Raw genomic sequence first — 21,495 nt, 5'->3', positions numbered from 1 at the left:
AGGTGATTTCGGTGGGAGGGGAAGCGGGAGAAAGAAGAGCCTGAAAGAGGGCATGCGCGTGGGTGGGTGGGAGGGGGGAGAAAGAGGGGGGGTGGGCAACAAAAGCGGGGAGCGCGTGCCGTGAGGAGCCACGCGGGCGGGGGCTGCGCGTGCGCCGGCGGCTCCCGCTCATTGGACGAGGGGGCGCGTGGCGCTGACGTAAGCAGCGAGTTTGGCAAGGAGGGAGGGAGGGAAGAAAGGGGCGGTTGAGATGGTCAGGGTGCGATGTAGCGGTTGTCGCCCTCTAGGGGGCAGCAGATCCAATTCCAGATCAGTCGGAAAGTTAGAAAAAAAACGCCCAAGAAGAAAGCCAGGGCCAAACTACTTTCTTATACTTTCCAAGAAAACTACATGTCTGAGCAGTTCATGAATCCCCCGAGAGTTCAGCTTGTTTAGAGGAGACTTTATAGGGATGTCAAGCAGTGTTTCTCAAGGTCAGCGATTTTAAGGTGCATGGACTTCAACTCCCAGAGTTCCCTAGCCAATATGTTGGCTGGGGAATTCTGGGAGTTGAAGCCCACACATGCTGGCTGGGGAATTCCACACACATCCATGCAACGCTTTATACCACCAGGGGTCTTCAAACTTGGGCCTTTTATGACTTGTGGACTTCAACTCCCAGAATTCCTCAGCCAGGTGTGCCTGGCTGAGGAATTCTGGGAGTTGAAGTCCACAAGTCATAAAAGGCCCAAGTTTGAAGACTCCTGTTTTATACGGGTTGCCTTTTGTTCTCACTCCTGTGTTTGGAATATCCTCTTCAGCGACCAGGATTTTCAGAGTTTTCCCTTTCCTGTCCATTCTTCCTTCAGGTACAGACAGTCCTCAAATCATGACTACAGTTGAGCCCCAAATTTATGTTGCTAAGTCATTTGTTAAGTGAGTTTTGCCCCATTTTATGACCTTTCTTGCCACAGCTGTTAAGTGAAGCACTCTAGTTGTTAACAACACGGTTGTTAGGTGAATCTGGCTTCCCCATTGACTTTGCTTGTTGGAAGGTTGCAAAAGGGGGTCACGTGACCCCAGGAAGCTGCAACCATCATAAATAGAAACCAGTTGCCAATTTTGATCGCATGACCATGGGGATGCTCCATCAGTTGTGAGTGTGAAAAATGGTCACAAGTCACTTTTTTCAGTACTGTTGTAACTTTGAATGGTCACTAAACGAATGGTTGTAAGTTGAGGACTACCTGTATTAATTTTGTGTTGCAATTCTTGTTCATTCTGCCTTGTTTGTGCACTTTTGTGTTCAACCCATGCTCATTTAGCACTTCTTCATTGTGTCTCGAATCCTTGTTTTACATCACACACTTCTTAACTACTCCGTTCCCAACACATTCAAATTTCATTTATACATTTATATATTTATATCCTGCCTTTATTATTTCTACAATAACTCAAGGCAGCAAACATATCCAACACATCTTCATCCTCTTTTCCCCACAACAACCCTGTGAGGTGGGTTGGGTAAGAGAGAGCTGCAGGGCCAAAGTCACCCAGCTGGCTTTCATGGCTAAGACAAGACTTAGCTCACCGCCTCTTGGTTTCTAGTCTGCTGCCTTAACTACAAGATTATGTTTCTTGTGATGTATCCAATTCATATTTCCATATAACTGGGTGGAAAAAGATTCTTGAATTAAGCTATTTTTGCTTCTTTAGCAAATGCAGGAAATCCTTGGCTGATGACTGTAAATGAGCCCAAAATTGTAATTATAATTGTAAGTTGATTATAAGTTGTGGTCATTAAGCAGATTGCTACATGATCACACCTGATTTTATGACCTTTTTTGTGGTGGTTAAGTGATTGTCCCAAGCTAATGGGTGTTTCTGGCAAACCCCCCCCCCCCAAGAATAGTCATGTGATCATGGGATGCTACAAATGGTCCTGCATGAGGGCCAGTTGTCAAGTGCCCAACACCTGATCACATGACCAGAGGGGAGGCAACTTTGAACTTTGAAACAGGGTCATAAGTAGCTGCAGGGAGGGGTCTGTCATAATTTCGAATAGCTGCTAAGTGAGTAGTCATATTTCAAGGACTATCCATAATCTTTCCTTGCAACTCACATATTCTAACTTTCTATCACTATATACACATCTTAACATTTGTGTAAATTGCTAACAAAGAATTAAGGGAGACTGATATGCATTTCAAACTTATTAGTTTTCATCTTAACATTTCTCCATACATTTTGTTGATTCCATCAAAGTACAGGTACTCCTCACTTAAATTCTTGTCCGAATTACAGTTCTTATGTCACTGAGTGACACAGATGTAAAGTGTAACATCACATGACCAGGCGACTAAATGACAGCAGTTCTGGCATTTCCAGTGGGTGTCATTAAGGAACCTCTGCACCATGGTTAAGCCATTTGTGATCTTCTGCCATCTTCCTCATTGACTTTGCTTGCCTAGAAGCCAGCAACAGAGGTTGCAAATGGAGATCATGTGACTGCAGGATGCTGCAGTGTTGTAACTGTGAGACCTTTGCCCAGTGCCTGGATCATGTGACCATGGAGATGCTGCAGTAACTGCAGCTACAAGTACAGGTGAAAAGTATCACTCGGCACCATAATAAGTTTAAACCGTTGCTAAATGAGTGGTCATTAAGTAAGGATTGCCTGTACTCAAATTAATCCACTTGCTAACCGGTAAAATGAATTCCTTTTTACTCTGTGCAGGCAGTTCCTTTGAATCCTATTTGTTTTTGAAACTACAGAAAGTTACCCATCATACTACACAGTGATTCACTTTGAAAAATTAGGATATATAGGGTCAGACTTAGGTAGAGCTTGTTTCACCTGAATCTAATGGAGATGAACTTGGGAAACTTCTCAGTGCTTAAAAATTGCTAGATGTGTTTTTTCCCCTCTTTTTGCAGTGGCTGAATATCCATAGAGCGTCATTCAAAAGAAGGCAATTACCATTGCATCTTAGAAAGGTTCATGGATCACCTGGCTTCATTTAGCAGTAAGTAATGTTAACTCTGGAATTGCAAAAAAAAAACATTTTTTAGAAGGAAGAATGTTATTTAGCCTTTGTAAAATAAATTAAATTTAGCATTAGACTCTGGGTTGGTGAAGGCAGAACATGCTTCATTTATGAGGCAAGATGTTCTTACGTTATGGAATAATCCTAATAGTGGAGCTTGTGAGTTCACTGTCTCTGGAAGTTTTAAGAGGCTGTATAGCCTCCTCTTAATAATGGAATAATTATACAGCAGATTTCAGACAGTTGTCTCTTCCAGTTCTACAGTTTTGTGGTTCAAAGGTATTTGCCAACTTTTTTATACACCACTGAGGTAGATCTGCTCTTCTGCTTTCTGTGAAAAAAGGCAAAAGTCAGACAACTTAGAATAGGGGTGTTCTGGGAGTTGATGTCCACAATCCTGAAAGTTGCCAAGATTGGACGACTTAGAAGTAACTTGAAAATTCTTACTTTAAAAAAAAATGCCTTAAAACTGAAAGAAAATATATGAATGAATCTCTTAAATAGTGCAATTAATCTGTTGTAGCAAAATAAGCCAAGAGTATTATGGCATGTTAAAAACAACTAAAAATATTTTATTACAGTATAAACCAAAGGCATGCCAGCTGGAAATACTACAAACATTAATCCCAGTAGCAACATAAGGAGGGTTGTTCTTAAGCTTTATCAAACCCAGCTCCATTTTATAAAGTGGCATATAGAACATTATTGTAAATAATATGGAGTGGAAATGAAGTTTATTTAAACATGTATCTAAAGATGGAGTGCATTTTTAAATAGCATGTTGATTCAATAAGCGATCCATAAATAGCTACCAGAGAGTCCCCATTTTTATCAGAATTATAATAGGAATTTTAACCTTTAGAGATGGTCCTCGATTTAATTTCTTTAGCAACCTTTGAAGTTATGATGGTGCTGAAAAAAGTGACTTGTGACTGGTCCTCACACTTATGACTTTTGCAGCATTCCTATTGTCATGTGATCAGAATTTGGGCACTTGGCAACCAGCATGTATTATAAGGGTTGCAGCATCCTGGGGTCACATAATCATCCTTTACCCCCTTTCATACCAGCTTCCAAACAAGCAAAATCAATGGAGGAAGCCAGGTTCACGTAATGACCTCATGATTTCCTTGAGCACCACAGTGATTCACTCAGCATCCAGCAGATATGAAATTAACAGAGTTCATTGCCTCACTTAGTAACATAAGTTCTGGTGCCAGTTGTGGCGATAAGTCACAAGGATGTTTATTTTATATAAGGATGTTTATATTTCCTTTCTTCCCCAGTAAAACAACTTTGCAGTAGTTGGTCTGCAAAGATTTGTGTAACCTCTGTTAGTTGCGAAGTCATGTCCAACCCTCGCGACCCCATGGACAACATTCCTCCAGGCCTTCCTGTCCTCTACCATCTTGGAGTCCATTTAGGCTCACGCCTACTGCTTCAGTGACTCCATCCAGCCACCTCATTCTCTGTTGTCCCCTTCTTCTCTTGCCCTCAACCTCTTTCCCAACATTAGGCTCTTCTCCAGTGAGTCCTTCCTTCTCATTAGGTGGCCAAAGTATTTGAGTTTTAGCTTCAGGATCTGGCCTTCTAAAGAGCAGTCAGGGTTGATCTCCTCTAGGACTGACCGGTTTGATCGCCTTGCAGTCCAAGGGACTCGCAGGAATCTTCTCCAGCACCATAGTTCAAAGGCCTCCATTCTTTGGCGCTCAGCCTTTCTTATGGTCCAGCTTTCACTGGGAAGACCATGGCCTTGACTATACGCACTTTTGTTGGCAGGGTGATGTCTCTGCTTTTTAGTGTGCTGTCTAGATTTGACATGGCTTTCCTCCCCAGGAGCAAGCGTCTTTTAATTTCTTGGCTACAGTCCCCATCTGCAGTGATCTTGGAGCCCAGGAAAATAAAATCTGTCACTACCTCCATTTCTTCCCCATCTATTTTCAGGAATTGAGAGGGCCGGATGCCATGATCTTGGTTTTCTTCATGTTAAGTTTCAAGCCAACCTCTAGATGGCAGTAAAGATTCTTGGTTGACAAACAGATCCACTGTTTATCAATGTTCCCTTCCAGGGCTAGGAGCAGACACAAGGGCGAGTCAAAGCAAGGATTAAGAGGGTTAGGACTATTAGGCTGGCAGGGGGAACAAAATGTCCTTCTCCTTTCCAGAATTTGTGCTTCTCGGAAAGTTGCCATTTTCTAACAGAGGAATTTTAAAGGGAGTATCCTGTGTCAAGTTTGTAAGAGAGAATTCTATCTGGCCATGACTAAGGGCAAAAGTTTCTTGTCTTGTTACATGTGCTAATCAACACAATAGTTGCCATTCATGACTGCCGTCCTGAAGGATCCCTTCACTGAATTGTAAAAGAAACAACAAAACATAGCTTGGATTTCTTTGTGGTTTTATTTCCGCTTTTTGGTATTTATAAACATAGACTACTAGCCTATCCAAGTGGAAACTTCACCCACGGTCACAGTGCTTGTCCATGATACTATCTACCGTGATAAATCGGATAACAATTAAGGTGCTAGCAGACTTGTTCTTCCTTGCTGGGTAAAGAAATCATGAGATCACTTTGCTGAATGTCACTCTGCACTCACAAGCAAATGGATTTTCTCCACCCAGTTGAATGGGTGAAACATGCATAATTGATACAGCCCGTCCTCAACTCACAATCACAATTGGGACCAGAATTCACATCGCTAAGCAAGGGGGGGTTGTTCTGTGAGTCGTGCCCAATTTTATGACCTTTTTTGCCACATTTTTTAAGCAAATCACTGTAGTTGTTAAGTGAATCACACAGCTATAAAGCGAATTCAGCTTCCCCCGGTGCACTTTGCTTATCAAAAGCTGGCTGGAAAGATCACAAATGGGGATCACGTGACCCCAGGACACTGCAATTATCCTGAATGCATGCCAGTTGCCGAGCATCCAGATTTTCATCACGTGACTGGGGAATGCTGTGTTGTTTGTAAGTGTGAGCAACAGTTGTAACCCACTTTTTTTAGTGCCATTGTAACTTCAAACTGTCACTAAACAGAGATGCTGTGAATGCTCCAACACTGGAAGTTTTTAAGAAGAGACTGGATAGCCACTTGTCTGAAATGGTAGAGGGTTTCCTGCCCGAGCAGGGGGTTGGACTAGATGACCTCCAAGGTCCCTTCCAGTTGTTGTTATTCAAAGACTACCTGTATATTAAATTCTGAGTACGTATGATTATGAAATAAGAGATTGTAGAACTTTGGCTGTATTTCTTATAATGATGATTGATCCTCAGTCAGCACCCAGGTTTCAAATGTGTACGCACCCAATGTTCTGCCGATACAGAAGGAAGAAATTTGCTAAAAAGAAGCCCGTTGTTTATTTTTAAAATACATCTTACTTTTGCTCTTTCACAGACGACCCTTTTGACAAGCCACCATGCCGAGGATGTTCCTCTCACCTTGCAGAGCCGTACATCAAATGTGCAGAATGCGGCCCACCTCCTTTTTTGCTATGCTTGCAGGTAAATTATATTTACAAGGAGAGAGAAGAGAACGCAAGGACAATCTCTTGGCCACTGGGGCTGATTTTGTTCCATCGTTGGACTGAGTAAGCTCGAACAGACAAGAATTCTTTCTTCCAGAAGAGGCTCCTTGTCAATTTGGGGCATTGATCATATTCACCTGTTTTGAAAGGGAGAGGGGTTGCCCCCCCCCATCTTCCCCCAAGCTTTATTCTGGGTGCCTGTTTTTATGAAACAATGCTAGCAAAAGGAAAATGTTTGCTGGAAATGTTTCTGTAAATAACAACAGTGACAGAACGCTTTTTGCTTGTGATGAAATGGTACTGGTGGGAAAGGGAGGCAGGGGCCCCGTCTTTTGTGATTCCTCAAAACTCCTTGTAACAAGAATGAATACAAATATTAACCTTGTTTTCCAGTGCTTCACAAGAGGATTTGAATATAAGAAGCATCAAAATGACCACTCCTATGAAATAATGGTAAACGTACAGTTCTAATTCATCTGTCTTGCTTTTATTCAGTTGTTGTCATCTATCTTTTTTATTAGATTTTTATTCTTGCCTATATTCGTTTATTAATAACTGAAGGCGGTTTATACTTATTGCTCCTTCCTTCTCCTGTTTTCCCCATAACAGCAACCCTGTGAGGTTAGTTGGCCTGAAAGGGATTTGCCCGAAGTCATCTAGCTGGCATTTATGTCTAAGACAGGACTAGAACTCACAGTCTCCTGGCAGTTGGCTTAAAGCAGCGGTCTTCAAACTTGGCCCTTTTATGACTTGTGGACTTCAACTCCCAGAATTCCTCAGCCAGGCGCTACTGGCTGAGGAATTCTTGGAGTTGAAGTCCACAAGTCTTAAAGTGGCCATGGTTGGAGACCCTTGCTTTAAGCCAGGGGTCTTCAAACTTGGCCCTTTTATGACTTGTGGACTTCAACTCTCAGAATTCCCCAGCCAGGCATGCTGGCTGAGGAATTCTGGGAGGTGAAGTCCACAAGTCATAAAAGGGCCAAGTTTGAAGACCCCTGGCTTAAAGTCACCCAGCCAGGTTTCATGCCTAAGGCAGAACTAGAACTCATAGTCTCTTGGTTTTTAGGCCAGCATCTTAACCTGTACACCAAGCTGCCTCTTTCTTTATGGAATATGTCCTAACAATACAGGTGCAGGGAACTTTTATGTTTAGGGGTACCCTTTTAAACAATTATTTCACTCACTGAAAGTGTAGGAATAATAAAGTCAGTACCAAAAAACTTGGGAAAGGAATTTTTAAAATACTTATTATTTATTTGTTTGTTAAATAAATATCAGCTGGAAATGGCTGCGGGCTTATTGGCAGACTCTACCCTCACCTTCACCCTGTTCTCTGCTCTCCATTGTTCCATCTATTTTGGTTATCATATTGATGTATTCTCATTATGTTCTTTTTATTGTTCTATTATCTTTTGTTCTCTGAACACTCTTTTCATTGCTTCCTTTTTATTGTTGTAAGCCACTTTAAGGTAGCCCCACGGTGAGATAGGCGGCAAATAAATTTAACAAAACAAGAATTCTTTTGGAGGGTTCTCAAATAAAACGGACCTCAGAAGCTTCCAACTAATTTCCTGTGCCTTGTTTTTCCAGAGGGGAAAAACCCACATGCTTCTTAATTTGGTAGTTTGAAACTGAATTTCAGTAGTTTAATAACAAAAACCACCAAGAAAAAGCTGGGAAAATATAGGTTGTCCACATCAGTCTCAGAAGATAATAAGCCTGTAATAAACCTGTTTTTTCTTCCAACTGGGTGAACTCCAGATAATGTTGATTTCAACCAATTTCCACAACCCCCAGTTGATGTGTCCAGTTGGGAGAATCTGAACGAAATGTTATTTATGTAATGCTTTTGTTCACATAGAGTTTGAATCAGAAAATACCTTTGTTAATAATTTGTCATGCAGAACAATTAACATTTTCCAATCCATTAACACTCCTAAAGCAAGCCGTGCTTTATTTTAACCACTCCTGCCATGTTCCGTCCAGGATTAGCTGGCCCACAGCTAAATTAGCAAGAAATTCTTTGTTACATTTCATAACAATGCTTCATAACTAACAATAATTACAGCCTGAGTGATGTTTACTTTGTGTGGCATAATTAGTTAAAATTCCTGTGGGGTGCTGCTGAAACTCCTAAAATGTCAGTCTGCAAGCAGCAGTTTGCCTCGGTGACAAAAGTGTTCATTTGAAACTGTTCTGCATGTTAAATCTGTTAGTCATCAATGGACGTTGTAAGCTCATTATTGGATTGTTTTTAGGGGCAAATATGGGTATCATTCTCTATGCCTGCAGGTATGAGCAAAAATGAAATCCACCCATTCCCACTGGAACAAATTCAAAACCAAATTTAGTATAAAGAAACTTAACAGAATAACAGAGTTGGAAGGGACCTTGGAGGTCATCTAGTCCAACCCCCTGCTCAGGCAGGAAACCCTACACCATTTCAAACAAATGGCTGTCCAGTCTCTTCTTAAAAACTTCCAGTCTTGGAGCGTTCACCCACTTCTGGAGGCATTTTGTTCCATGGTTAATTGTTCTAACTGTCAGGAAGTTTCTCCTTAGTTCTAGGTTGCTTCTCTCCTTGATGAGTTTCCATCCAAAGGTTGCTTTGGAGAATAGATTGGCTCCCTCTTCTTTGTGGCAGCCCCTCAAATATTGAAACACTGCCATCGTGTCACCCCAGTCCTTCTTTTCACTAGACTAGGCATACCCAGTTCCTGCAACCGTTCTTCGTATGTTTAGCCTCTTGTACTTGTATTCGTACTCTTGTGGTTTATTATCTTAAAATTATATCAGATATCAAAGCAAATCACTCAACCCTTTCATTTAGGCACATTGAACTTTGCACTTCATATTCTAATTTGTGTATATGCCTTCATGTTAATTTTTTTAAGGTTGTGTAGAGCAGGAAGTGGCAAGAGAAAACAGAGAATTAAACTTAATGCTATCTTTGAGAAATTTTTAATTTCCCCTACAGCTGGACCAAAATCCCATCTTCCTGGTCTGTCTTCATTTTAGCAGCCTAGTTTAGGTCAGAGGAAGCCACCCAATTCCTTCTGTTAGACAGCATTTCAGAAACCCTGTAAAACAGGGGTCTTCAAACTTGGCCCTTTTATGACTTGTGGACTTCAATTCCCAGAATTCCTCAGCCAGGCATGCCAGCTGAGGAATTCTGCGAGTTGAAGTCCACAAGTCATAAAAGGGCCAAGTTTGAAGACCCCTGCACTAGAACCTCAGTCAATGTTATATCTTGATATGGTTATTTCTTTAAATGTTTTTAAAAGTACTATGAACATACATTATCTCTGATTGTTTGACCTTTGGGGATAACCACCATTGATCTAAATGCAGGAGGAGAGTTAAGAGCCATAAAATTAAAGGCATGAGATTAAAAAAAAAATTCCTTTTCATATAGGTGTGTGGGGGAGATGTCCTGATTTAATAGCTGCAGTTGGTTGTGAAAACTCGGTTGTTTACTGAAATGGTTGCTAAGTGAACAGAAAGAGAGATAAGGAAACTATTCCCCTGTAATTCAGATAAAGTTCTCTCTCCGAGCGCTCTGTGCCTGACCCCTTTCCCCCTCCACTTTTTTGCCCCCCTGGCAGGATGGGGAGATTGCTCTACCATGGGCAAATTAACAAACTCAGCTCTGTGAGCTTAATTACTTGATTAGAAGTCTCCCAAGATCACAGATTATTCCTGAAACTGACCGGATCTTTAATCAGTTTCCCACTGAAGCTTTTGTTGTACAGTAAATGCAGACATTGGTTGTAAAATGATTTTTATTACTATTTATTACTCTCATATTTGTAAATGGTCACTATTCAACACAGTTGTTAAACTGTATCTAAGTGTATATAGAGAGAATAAGGCCTTACATGCACAATACACATACCACACGCATACTTGTTTGTGTGTGAAGAATCAAAATCTTGTGAGGTAGATGAGTCACAAGTTTTCATGACATCTGATTAAAATGATGTGTTTCCCATTTTTTAATATCTTTTGTCACCTGTGGCACTGGACATCATTTGAAAGTATTATATCTGGGCTACCATAGGGCCTGTCACACAGCTGAACATGCACTCCTTAATCTCTCCATTTAAAAATGAAATTTGTGAGAAAATGTGTGAAATAGATTAAAAGTTCTTTTCTCTGGGTTGTAATATTTTGAATTCCAGGGTTGATCTTTGTGGGATATTTCTGCAAATAGAACTTCAACATCAGATGACAACTTATGTTTAGGCTGTTTATTTTTTATTTATTAAGAAAATTTATATGATTGCCCAATTCACTTATGGTGACTCTGGGCTGCTTACAGAAATAAAACCCCAAATACAATTTCTTGCCTACAAGAAATCGACAGCAACCCAATAGTTGCCTGAAAGAGTTTGGAATTCAAGGAGTTATTGCCAGGAAATAAACCTGTCTCATTGCTCTATCTTTGTCTGCTGTCTGTCTGTCTATCTCTCTCTCTCTCTTTCCCTTTTTCTCTTACTCTCTTTCTCCTCTCTCTCTCTCTCTTTTTCTCTTTCTTTCCCTTTCTCTCTTTTTCTCTTTTCTCTCTTTTTCTTTCTCCCTTTCTTATTCTTTCTTTCCTTTTTTTCTCTCTCACTTTCTTATTCTTTCTCTCTCTTTTCTCTCTCTCTCTTTGTTTCCACCTTGACACCCATATTTAGTGGAAATGCAAATAAAATTCCTGTCTGTGAGGCTTTTCCAGAAAGGTTCGTGGGATTTCATCAGCCTACACAATTGCAAATCCAAATGATTCCTTTTGATATTTGCTTCCCACTGCAGACCTCGAATTTCCCCGTCCTTGATCCTACCTGGACCGCTCAAGAAGAAATGGCTCTTTTGGAAGCAGTGATGGATTGTGGCTTTGGAAATTGGTGAGAGTTTCTGAGGATTAACCAGTTGCACCTGGCTGGGGGAATCTTCCCGGTGTCAGTGGGTATACAGGTAGTCCTTGACATATGACCACAATGGGGCTGCCGATTAGTAGTTGTATGTGACAACGGTTGTAAATCAGGTTGGTTACCATTTTTGCAGAAGCAAACCTGTTTGCTATGGCTATGGTTTTGCCAAAAACCACAAGCGACTTCCGGTTTTCAGCAGAACCGTCATAAAATGTGGTCATGTGATTGCAGGATCTGCAAATGGCTGTAAATGCAGCCATGTTGCCATGTGTCCAAAATGTAGTCATGTGACCGCAGGGGGGGGCGGGAGCTGACCGTCAAAATTTTGGAACCGGGTCATAACTCCCTTTTTCCAGGTATGTCATAACTGAACGGTCGCTAAGCCTGTACGATTAGAATGGTCATAAGGGTGGGACCAGGGGAAAGAGAGAAGGCAAGGGTATTACAAGTAGTTCTTGACTTACGACCATTTGCTTAGTGACTGTTCACTGAAAAAGGCGACCTGTGACCCATTTTTGACACGATCATTGCAGCATCTCCATGGTCACGTGATCAACATTTGGACACTTGGCAACTGGCTCATATTTGTGACAGTTGCACCGTCTTAGGGCCACGTGATCATCTTCTGTGACCTTCTGACAAACAAAGTCATCGGGGAAGCCAGATTCACTTAACAACTGTTGCAAGAAAGGTCATAAACTGAGGCAGATCTCGCTTAACTGTCTTGCTTAGCAACAGAAATTTTGGGCTCAATTGTGATAAATCGAGGACTACCTTTGCAATCGTAACTGGCAGAGTTGATAAGATGGAGGTCGGGGTGGCAGTTGAGCGGTAAGGCAATATTTACTCGTGTTTCCCCCCAAAATAAGACCAAGTCTTATATTAATGTTTGCTCCAAAAGACCCCATTAGGGCTTATTTTCTGGTTAGGACTTATATTCGGGAAAATAGGGTAATAAATGCATCTAATCTTAACTGGGGCTTATTTTGGGGGGGCTGGGACTTACGAACGTCCTGAAAAATGCTAGGGCTTCTTTTCCAGTTGGGTCTTATTTTCGGGGAAACACGGTATGTATGGTATATTGTCCCCCAACAATCTGGGTCCTCATTTTACCGACCTCAGAAGGATGGAAGGCTGAGTCAACCTTGAGCTGGTCGGGAACGAACTCCTGACAGTGGGCAGAGTTAGCCTGCAATACTGCACTTTAACCGCTGCACCACCACAGCTCAGTTGACTAGGTTGACCCCCCTCTTCTTTGTGGCAGCCCCTCAAATATTGGAAGACTGCCATCATGTCACCCCTAGTCCTTCTATTTGTTAGACTAGATTGGTCCACCCCAGGCACCTGATGGGTGCTATTGGGTTTCAGAGGGCTTATTCTTGGAACTCCGGTCCACAGTTTGAGCGAGGCCTTTGCTGCCAGTTAAAGTAAGAGATTGACAATGTCTGTGGTTCAGATTGTGCCTGTGCAACCTCTCGGAGGACTCCCAGCATGGTCCAGAAGAAAACCAACCTTTCCAGAGTTCTCCAAATCATTTCCTTTCTGAACCCAACATTTTTTTTTGCTCGTCTCTACAGTTATCACAGATTTTATGAGCCAGGCAAGTTACTGGTCCTGTTTCTTGGCCCTTTACAGGCAAGATGTAGCCAACCAGATGAGCACAAAGACGAAAGAAGAGTGTGAAAAGCATTACATGAAACATTTCATCAATAACCCCCTGTTCGCATCCTCATTATTACACCTGAAGCAGGCAGGGGAGAAACAGCACAACAGCGTAGCCATTTCATTTTACGGTAAGTGCCAGTCACAAAGAAAGATGGAAAAGTTTCCCGTTCTTCTTCAGGCTTTAAAGGCAGCCACGAGTTTATTAGAGACAAATCTGTAACACAGTGGTTCTCAACCTGAGACCCACACGCCCTTGGGGGGGGAGGGGGCGCAGTGTCATCTCCAGGGGTCCACAAAGGCTTGAAGAAATGTGTTGATTTAAAACTTGGGAGTTAAGTCTTGGGGTTCCGTGGCCACAAAAGATAATTAAAGGACATTTGTGGTGAAGAAAATGTTGAGAACCACTGCCATATTAACCTTTTTGATTTGGCGGCCCGGAAAGGGAGGTAGGCAGGCACTGCTACGTGTGTGTGCAAAATGGCCATCCCACATATTTTCCTTCATTGAGAGTCACTAACTAACTGGTCATAAGTCAAGGACTACCTGTAACTCAGGGCAACGCATTTGGAGAATTGCAGAAAGGAAAGTTCACTGGGCTGCCTTCAACATCACTCAGAAGCTACAGCTGGTCCAAATAGAATTTAAACCAGAGTTGTTTCTGTTAGGAATGATAGGCCCCAACTATGACATGGAGAGCGGATACTTAATGTTGCACGTATTGACAGCAGCGAGAATTATGTATGCGCACTATTGGAAAAATGAAACGTTACCGACTGAAGAAGTATTAATTAAGAAAATACTGGACTGTGCCGAAATGGATAGATCAGGGGTGTCAAACTCAATTTCATTGAGGGCCGCATCAGCATTGCGGTTGCCCTCAAGGGGCCGGGTGGGTATGGCCAGGGTGGGCGTGGCCTACTGGGTGGGCGTGGCTAGAGTGTGTATGGCCCACTGGGTGGGCGTGGCCAGCTCTACATCGTTCGCATCAAGGTGCCTATGGGGGCCTGGGCAGGAGTGGGACAGATCTGAAGGTCTCTGGCAGAAGGAGGGTCTCTGGGCCAGGGCCAAGGCAGTGGGGGCCATTCCCTCCCTATTTCCAGGATGGCTTCGTGGGCCGCATGAAACCACTTCGCGGGCCGGATCCGGCCCCCGGGCCTTGTGTTTGACATGTCTGGGATAGATTAACTTTAGAGATTAAAGAGAGAGAACTTTCAGTTTACTATAGAACTTGGATCAAATTTTATCAATGGCTAGATAAGCGAGTTAGAGAGAAAGGAATGTGATGTGCAATTTTGAATTTATTTGTGTAAGAAAAATACTATACATTGAAAACGTAGTATTGTTTATGATAATCTATTATACCTACCATTGTTGTTATTAGCTTTACTACTGTTATTTATATATATTTACCCAGACAATATGCTGTTTGCCAAATATTGAATGTTATCGGGGGAAACCCCAAACCTCACCCCCAACCTTTCCCGTACCCTATCCCAAATTCCCATCCCATTACCCCGCTTTTTAACCCTATAAAAACTAATAAAAAATTTTTCCAAAAAAAAGAAGAAGCTACAGCTGGTCCAAAACGCCACAAGTGCAAATAGTGATGGACACTTTGCAGTACACCCAATGTCACATCTCTTTTGTTCACCTGCACGGGTAACCACTAGGCTTACGGATAGCATGGAAGGTTCTGGTTGCTATCTATAAAGCTCTACCTGACAAAGGGACTGGATATTTCCAAGGCTGCCTCTCCAGGTAGGGATATCTGCCTAACCCCATAGGGTTTGCTAGATCAGAGGCCCCCAACCTTTTGGGCACCAGGGACCGGTTCGGTGGAGAGAGGTTTTTCCACAGCCCAGAGGGTGCGTGGTTTTGTGTGCTTTTCCCCAAAGCCACGTGGCCTGACTCTGCTTTCTCCAGAGACCTTTAAAGACCTGGTTCTTGGCACCGTCACTGAACTGGGACACTGTGTGAACCAGCTACAGACTGCTTTGCTTTTTTTAATGGCTGGGTTTTTTTCCTCCCTATTTTTACCACTGTCGTTTAATCGATTATATTGTTTGCTTTTAACGGCAAGCTGAATCGTTTGCAGGAGGGGCAGCTGTAGAAATTGAAGCTGTAAATAAATTATAGGAAATATCAGCATACAATTAACAACAACAACAACAAATTGTTGTTAAAAAAAATAGTTTTCCTCTATGCCGGTTCTTCTCAACCTTGCCAAGTTTAAGACCTGTGGACTTCAACTCCCAGAACCGCACCCCCCGCCAGCTGGCGTGAGAGTTGAAGTTGCTGAACTAACTTACTCTGAGTAAGCTTTGGAAATTGTAACAATGCATTTTATTTTATTTTATTTTATTTTATTTTTTAGCATCTGAAGATCCTCCCCGGCCTACTTTTGATTCCCTTCTTTCTCGAGATATGGCAGGATACATGCCAGCAAGGGCCGATTTCATTGAGGTAAAAATGTCTCCGAGTTGACTGCTCTTTTAGCTGTTTTTAACTTAACGTCTGTGCCTATGTTTCTGTGTGTGTATATAAAACTACTGTTTTATGTTTATGGATAACAGAGTGAGCGCCTGTTACTTGTCCCAGCTTCTGCCAACCTAGCAGTTCGAAAGCATGTAAAAATGCAAGTAGAAAAATAGGGACCACTACGGTGGGAAGGTAACAGCGTTCCGTGCGCCTTTGGCGTCTAGTCATGCCGGCCACATGACCACGCAGACGTCCTTGGACAAGCGCTGGCTCTTCGGCTTTGAAACGGAGATGAGCACCGGCCCCTAGAGTCGGAAACGACTAGCACGCATGTGCAGGGGAACCTTTACCTTTTTATGAATAGATATAATTTTATCTCAGATGCTTACTTTGGATGGACCAGGAAGCATTGCAGTGAGCAACACAGCAGCCATGTAACTGAAATGCCCATGTTAGATTCCTTATCTTGATGCTCTTCTTTTGACAATCTATAGGCCTTTAATAAAAACTATTTCCTGATGTTGAACATGATAACAGCAGCACGGTTACTGGTGGGACAATATTGGAAGAAGGATAGTTTGCCCACTATAGAAGAATGGGTGTTTAAAGTTTCGAATCTTGCAGAAATGTCTAAGATTTCTGCTTATTTGAAAGATCATTCACAGGAAAGATATATTTCAGTTTGGAGGAGATGGATAAATTATATTCAGAACAAATATGGGACTAAAAAGTTCCATTTAGCTTATGAGTAGATTTTAGTGGGATATTGTTATTGGTACGTTGTTTGTAGTTATGTTAAAGGGGAGTTAAAGCACATTATGAATTTGGTTAATTGTATATTATGCATAATTTTTATTTAGAATATTATTGTAACTATAATCCTGTATTTAGCTCTGGGAAGTGGGGGGGTTTGGGGTGTGAGGGATTTGGGGATATATTGTAAAATTTTGTTTTTGTAAAACTCTTTAATAAAAAATAAAAGTAAAAACTATTTCCATGTATAAATAACATTTTGCAATCGTGTAAATAGAAAGAGCCAGTTTGGTCTAGTGGTTAAGGCCCCGGGCTATATACCGGGATACTATGTGTTTTAGTCCCACCTTAGGCATGAAAGCTGTCTGGATGACTTTGGGCCAATCATTAGGAGACGGTTAGTTTTAGTCCCTCCTTAGCCATGAAAACTGGTTGGGTGACTTTGGGCCAATCCCCAGGAGACTATGAGTTCTAGTCCCACCAGGAAAACTGGTTGGGTGACTTGGAGTCTATCACCAGGAGACTGTGACCTTTACCTTCGGTCCTTCTGCCGTGACCTGAAGACATGGATGTTCCAACAAGCGGGTTGGACTGACTATGGTTTTAAATTTGGTTTTTATTGGGTTAAATTGTCATTTATTTATTATATTATCCATTGTTTAATTCTTTTTTAAATTTTGTACTTTATGTTTTTTAATTTTTTATTGTTGTGAGCCACCCTGAGTCCTTGGGGAGAAGGGCAGCATATAAATTTAATAAATCTCAATCTCTCTCAATCTCTAGTCCCGCCTTAGCCATGAAAACTGGTTGGGTGACTTGGGGTCAATCACCAGGAGGCAGCGAATTCTAGTTCTTCCTTAGCCATGAAAACTGGTTGGGTGACTTGGGGTCAATCACCAGGAGACTGTGAGTTCTAGTCCTGCCTTAGCCATGAAAACTGGTTGGGTGACCTGGGGGTCTATCACCAGGAGACAGTGAGTTCTAGTCCTGCCTTAGACATGAAAACCGACTGGGTGTCTTTGAGCCAGTCACTCCCATTCAGCCCAACTCACCTCACAGGGTTGCTGTTGTGGGGAAAATAGGAGGAGGAAGTAGTGTTAGGTATGTTGGCTGCCTTGGATTATTTATAAAAATAAAATAGGTGGGATATGTATATAGAAAAAAAACCCCACATCTTTTTTTAAAAAAATGGTTGTGCTTTGTTCTCCAAAACCAAACAGGTCAGTTTTGTCATTTCTGCAATTCTGACTTTTTCACAGTCCATACCTCCACTGTGAGATTTTCATTATTCGTCTACTATTAGTGGTGCCACTTTTATATTTGCTAAATTTTGTTTCAGAGTCTGGAGCTATTGGATGAAACCTGGCAATTTTGTCTAATTATTTTGTGATTTTTTTTCCTACGAGAAATGTTGATTGTTGTTATAATGTCGTACAGGTGTTTCAGATCACTGCCCAACTGTTGCCAATTGATTGCAGGCCGAGTGGTGTATTTCTGGGCTATTTTTCATTTCTGGTCATAGATCATAATCTATTAAGAGGTTTGCTTTTGCGAACTACCTTAGATTTCTGCTGAAGGACATTGCAGGTAGTCCTCAATTTACGACCACAATTGAGCCCCAAATTTCTGTTGCTAAGTGAAAAATTTGTTAAGTGAGTTTTGCCCCATGTTACCACTTTTCTTGGCACATTTCTTAAATGAATCACTGCAGTTGTTAACTTAGCAACACGGTTGTTAAGTGAATCTGGCTTCCCTATTGACTTTGCTTGTCAGAAGGTCGCAAAAGGGGATCAGGTGACCCCGGGACACTGCAACCGTCATAAAAGTGAGTCACTTCCCGAGCACCCAAATGTAAATCACGTGACCATGAGGATGCTGCAACAGTCCTGAGTGTGAAAAATGGTCACAAGTCACTTTTTCCAGTGCCGTTGTAACTTCAAACGGTCACTGAGCGAACTGTTGTAAGTCGAGGACAACCTGTATTTAAATCTTTTTCAATGAATAAGAGAAAATCAACAATTTATAGTCCCTTCTGTACAGTACCAGTAGTTCTCAACTTACAACCATTCATTTAGTGACTGTTCAAAGTTACAACGGAACCGAAAGAGTGACTGATCACTTTTCACACTTATGACCATTACAGCAGCCCCATGGTCACATGACCGAAATTCAGATGCTTAGCAACTGGTATGTATAAAGTTTGTGCAATCACACCTAGTCGTTAAGTGAATCATATCATTAGGCAAACCTGGCTTCCCCAGTTGACTTTGTTCGTCGGAAGCTGGCTGGAAAAAGTTGCAAATCGCGATCACATGACCACAACATACTGCAACTGTTGTAAATGTAAGCTGGTTGCCAAGCACTCAGATTGTGATCACATGACCATGGAGGTGGTGCGATGGTTGTAACTTTTGAGGAGGGGGTCATCATTTTTTTCTGAGGCTGTTGTAACTTCCAACCATTGTTAAATCAATGCTTATAAGTCGAGGGCTATCTCTATTCAGCTTTTTGCTCCTGGGAGGCCTTGAAATGATAAATTAATTTATATGGATTTGCCTCTCCTCATCAGGCTAACATTTAATTGTGCTTAGTGTTGGAGAAGCAATAAGTACATTATTTGTTTTTTACTTTCAATATTCCATTCCTAATTACAAAAAGGGAAAGTCCTAGTTTCTCACAGTAAAAGATTAAAGGCCAATTTGGAGCCCGATTACTTTTTCTACTACTTTTACTACAATCCTCTGCTCTTACAATGTTTATTTATGTGGAAATGTACAAACCCAACATTCCATTTCAGGAGCCCTCAGGACAGATTACAGCGTAATTAAAACAGTGCAACAATCCCAAATATTTAAAAAATGCATCCACAAAATCCTACAGATCTCTAGGACAGTGACCACCTGATTCACTTAGCAACTGCAACAACTGTAGTGATTCGCTTAACTGTGGCAAAAAAATAAGTTCATAAAATGGGGCAAAACTCTCACTTAACAGCTGCCTTGCTTAGCAATGGAAATTTTAGGCTCAATTGGATAATAACAACAACAACCCTAACTTGGAGGTCATCTAGTCCAACCCCCTTCTCAGGCAGGAAACCCTATACCATTTCAGACAAATGGCTGTCCAGTCTCCTCTTAAAAACTTCCAGTGTTGGAGCATTCACCACTTCTGGAGGCAGGTTGTTCCAGTGAATAATTGTTCTAACTGTCAGGAAATTTCTCCTTAGTTCTTACTTTACTTTACTTTACTTTTATTAAATTTGTATACCGCCCTTCTCCCGAAGGACTCAGGGCGGTGAACAGGGCATATATAAATAGCAAATACAAAAATTAAAAAGGAATTAAACAAAAGCCCAGTTAAAAATACAATAACAATAAAAACCCATTAAAAAACCCTAACGTCCCCCCTCAGGCCAGACCAGCTAGTTCAAACAAGTGGGTCTTCAGACCGCGCCGGAAGGAGCGAAGGTCCGATGCCATCCGGAGCTCAACCGGCAGTTGGTTCCATAGAGCCGGAGCGCCCACAGAGAAGGCAGAGCAAAGGTGTAACATGGGAGTACTGGGAAACTCCCAAGGCAACTCTCGCGGCCGCATTCTGTACCAGTTGGAGCCTCCGAGTGGTCTTCAAGGGAAGCCCCATGTAAAGAGCATTGCAGTAGTCCAGGCGAGAGGTCACGAGTACACAGGGCATCCCGGTCCAGATAGGGCCGCAACTGGCGCACCAGGCGAACCTGAGCGAAAGCCCCCCTAGTCAGTTCTAGGTTGCTTCTCTCCTTATTTTCCATCCTTTGCTTCTTGTCCTGCTATCATGTCACCCCTCGTCCTTTTCTTCATTAAACTAGACACACCCAATCCCAGCCCCCGTTCCTTATATGTTTTAGCTTCAAGTCCCTTGATCATCTTTGTTGCTCTTCTCTGCACTCTTTCCAGAGTCTCAACATCTTTTTTTACATTGTGGTGACCAAAACTGGATGTAGAATTCCAAGTGTGGCCTTTCCAAGGCATTGTAAAGTGGTATTAACACTTCACGTGATCTTGATTTTATCCCTGTGTTAATGCAGCCGAGCACTTGTGTTGGCTTTTCTGGCGGCTGGCTCCTATTTAAGTGACTGTCCACCAGGACTCCGAGGCCCCTCACACAGTTACTACTATTGGGCAAGGTACCACCTGTGCATTTGGTTTTTCTTGCCTAAATGTGGAACCTTACCTTTTTCACCCTTGAATAAGTCGAAGACCACCTGTATAGATAGATAGTCCTCGCTTAACGATCACCGTCAGGGCTGAAATCTCAGTCATTGACCGATATCCCGCAGCTGCTTTGTTCAATGATTGCAATCCTGGCACTCCCGGTTGCAGTCGCTAAGTAATTGTGCTGTCATTAAGCGGATGGAGTCCCAGGTAAGGAACGCCTAATGCCTCTGGGGAGACCGTGGGAGGCTCCGCCCACGAATTTAAAGCCTTCCCTCCTGGAATCCAAGGGAGGGACAAGAGGGAGAAACGTTGAGTACACAACCTGCTAAGAGCTTCCCCACCCTCCTGAGGCACCCCGTACTCCTTGCCGCTCTGCCCCTCTCCCTTTTTTTCTCATCAAATACTCAGGAGGAGAAGAGTTGAACTGGGCAGTGCAATTGCCACTTCGACCCACGTGCTCTGTGAACATTTTGTGCCGAGGAAAGTTCCTTCAACAGCTGAGTCACCCACCCACTTAGATTACTGCAGCATGCTCTGCATGGGGCTGCACTTGAAGAGCATTCGGAAACTCCCACAGCTGCAAAATGCAGCTGCACTGGTGACAAGTGGAGGCGGCTACACGACACATGTAATACCACTATTATTACTATTATAATTACTACTACTACTACTCTATGAGCTGCATTGGCTTCCAATGTGTTTCCCAGATGTAATTCAAGTTGGCTGTCAGCTTTAAAGTCCTACCTGGCTTGGGAGTGGGTTACCTGAAGTACAGGTAGTCCTCAACTTAACAACAGTTCATTTAGTGACCTGTTCAGAGTTACAACGGAACTGATAAAAGTGGCTTATGACCATTTTTCACACTTAACGACCATTGCAGCTTCCCCATGGTCACCACGATGTAAAAAAAGATGTTGAGACTCTAGAAAGAGTGCAGAGAAG

The 21,495-nt window shown here is 42.3% G+C and overlaps 1 protein-coding gene across 3 annotated transcripts in view; it reads left to right on the top strand.

Moving 5' to 3' along the window:
* TADA2A (transcriptional adaptor 2A) overlaps positions 1 to 21,495 on the top strand; it is a 59,720-nt gene that overhangs the window by 339 nt on the left and 37,886 nt on the right. For all 3 annotated transcript variants that reach the window (XM_083379799.1, XM_083379798.1, XM_083379800.1), the window contains exons 2-7: positions 2,917 to 3,005; positions 6,422 to 6,528; positions 6,945 to 7,004; positions 11,349 to 11,440; positions 13,103 to 13,260; positions 15,507 to 15,595. In XM_083379799.1, coding sequence (XP_083235925.1) covers positions 2,981 to 3,005; positions 6,422 to 6,528; positions 6,945 to 7,004; positions 11,349 to 11,440; positions 13,103 to 13,260; positions 15,507 to 15,595 — 531 coding nt within the window. In that variant the 5' untranslated portion in view covers positions 2,917 to 2,980. The remainder of the gene's footprint in view (positions 1 to 2,916; positions 3,006 to 6,421; positions 6,529 to 6,944; positions 7,005 to 11,348; positions 11,441 to 13,102; positions 13,261 to 15,506; positions 15,596 to 21,495) is intronic.

This window comes from Vipera ursinii (genome assembly GCF_947247035.1).
Source record: "Vipera ursinii genome assembly, chromosome: 1".
Taxonomy (NCBI): Eukaryota; Metazoa; Chordata; class Lepidosauria; order Squamata; family Viperidae; genus Vipera; species Vipera ursinii.
This window is presented reverse-complemented; position numbering and strand designations above follow the sequence as displayed.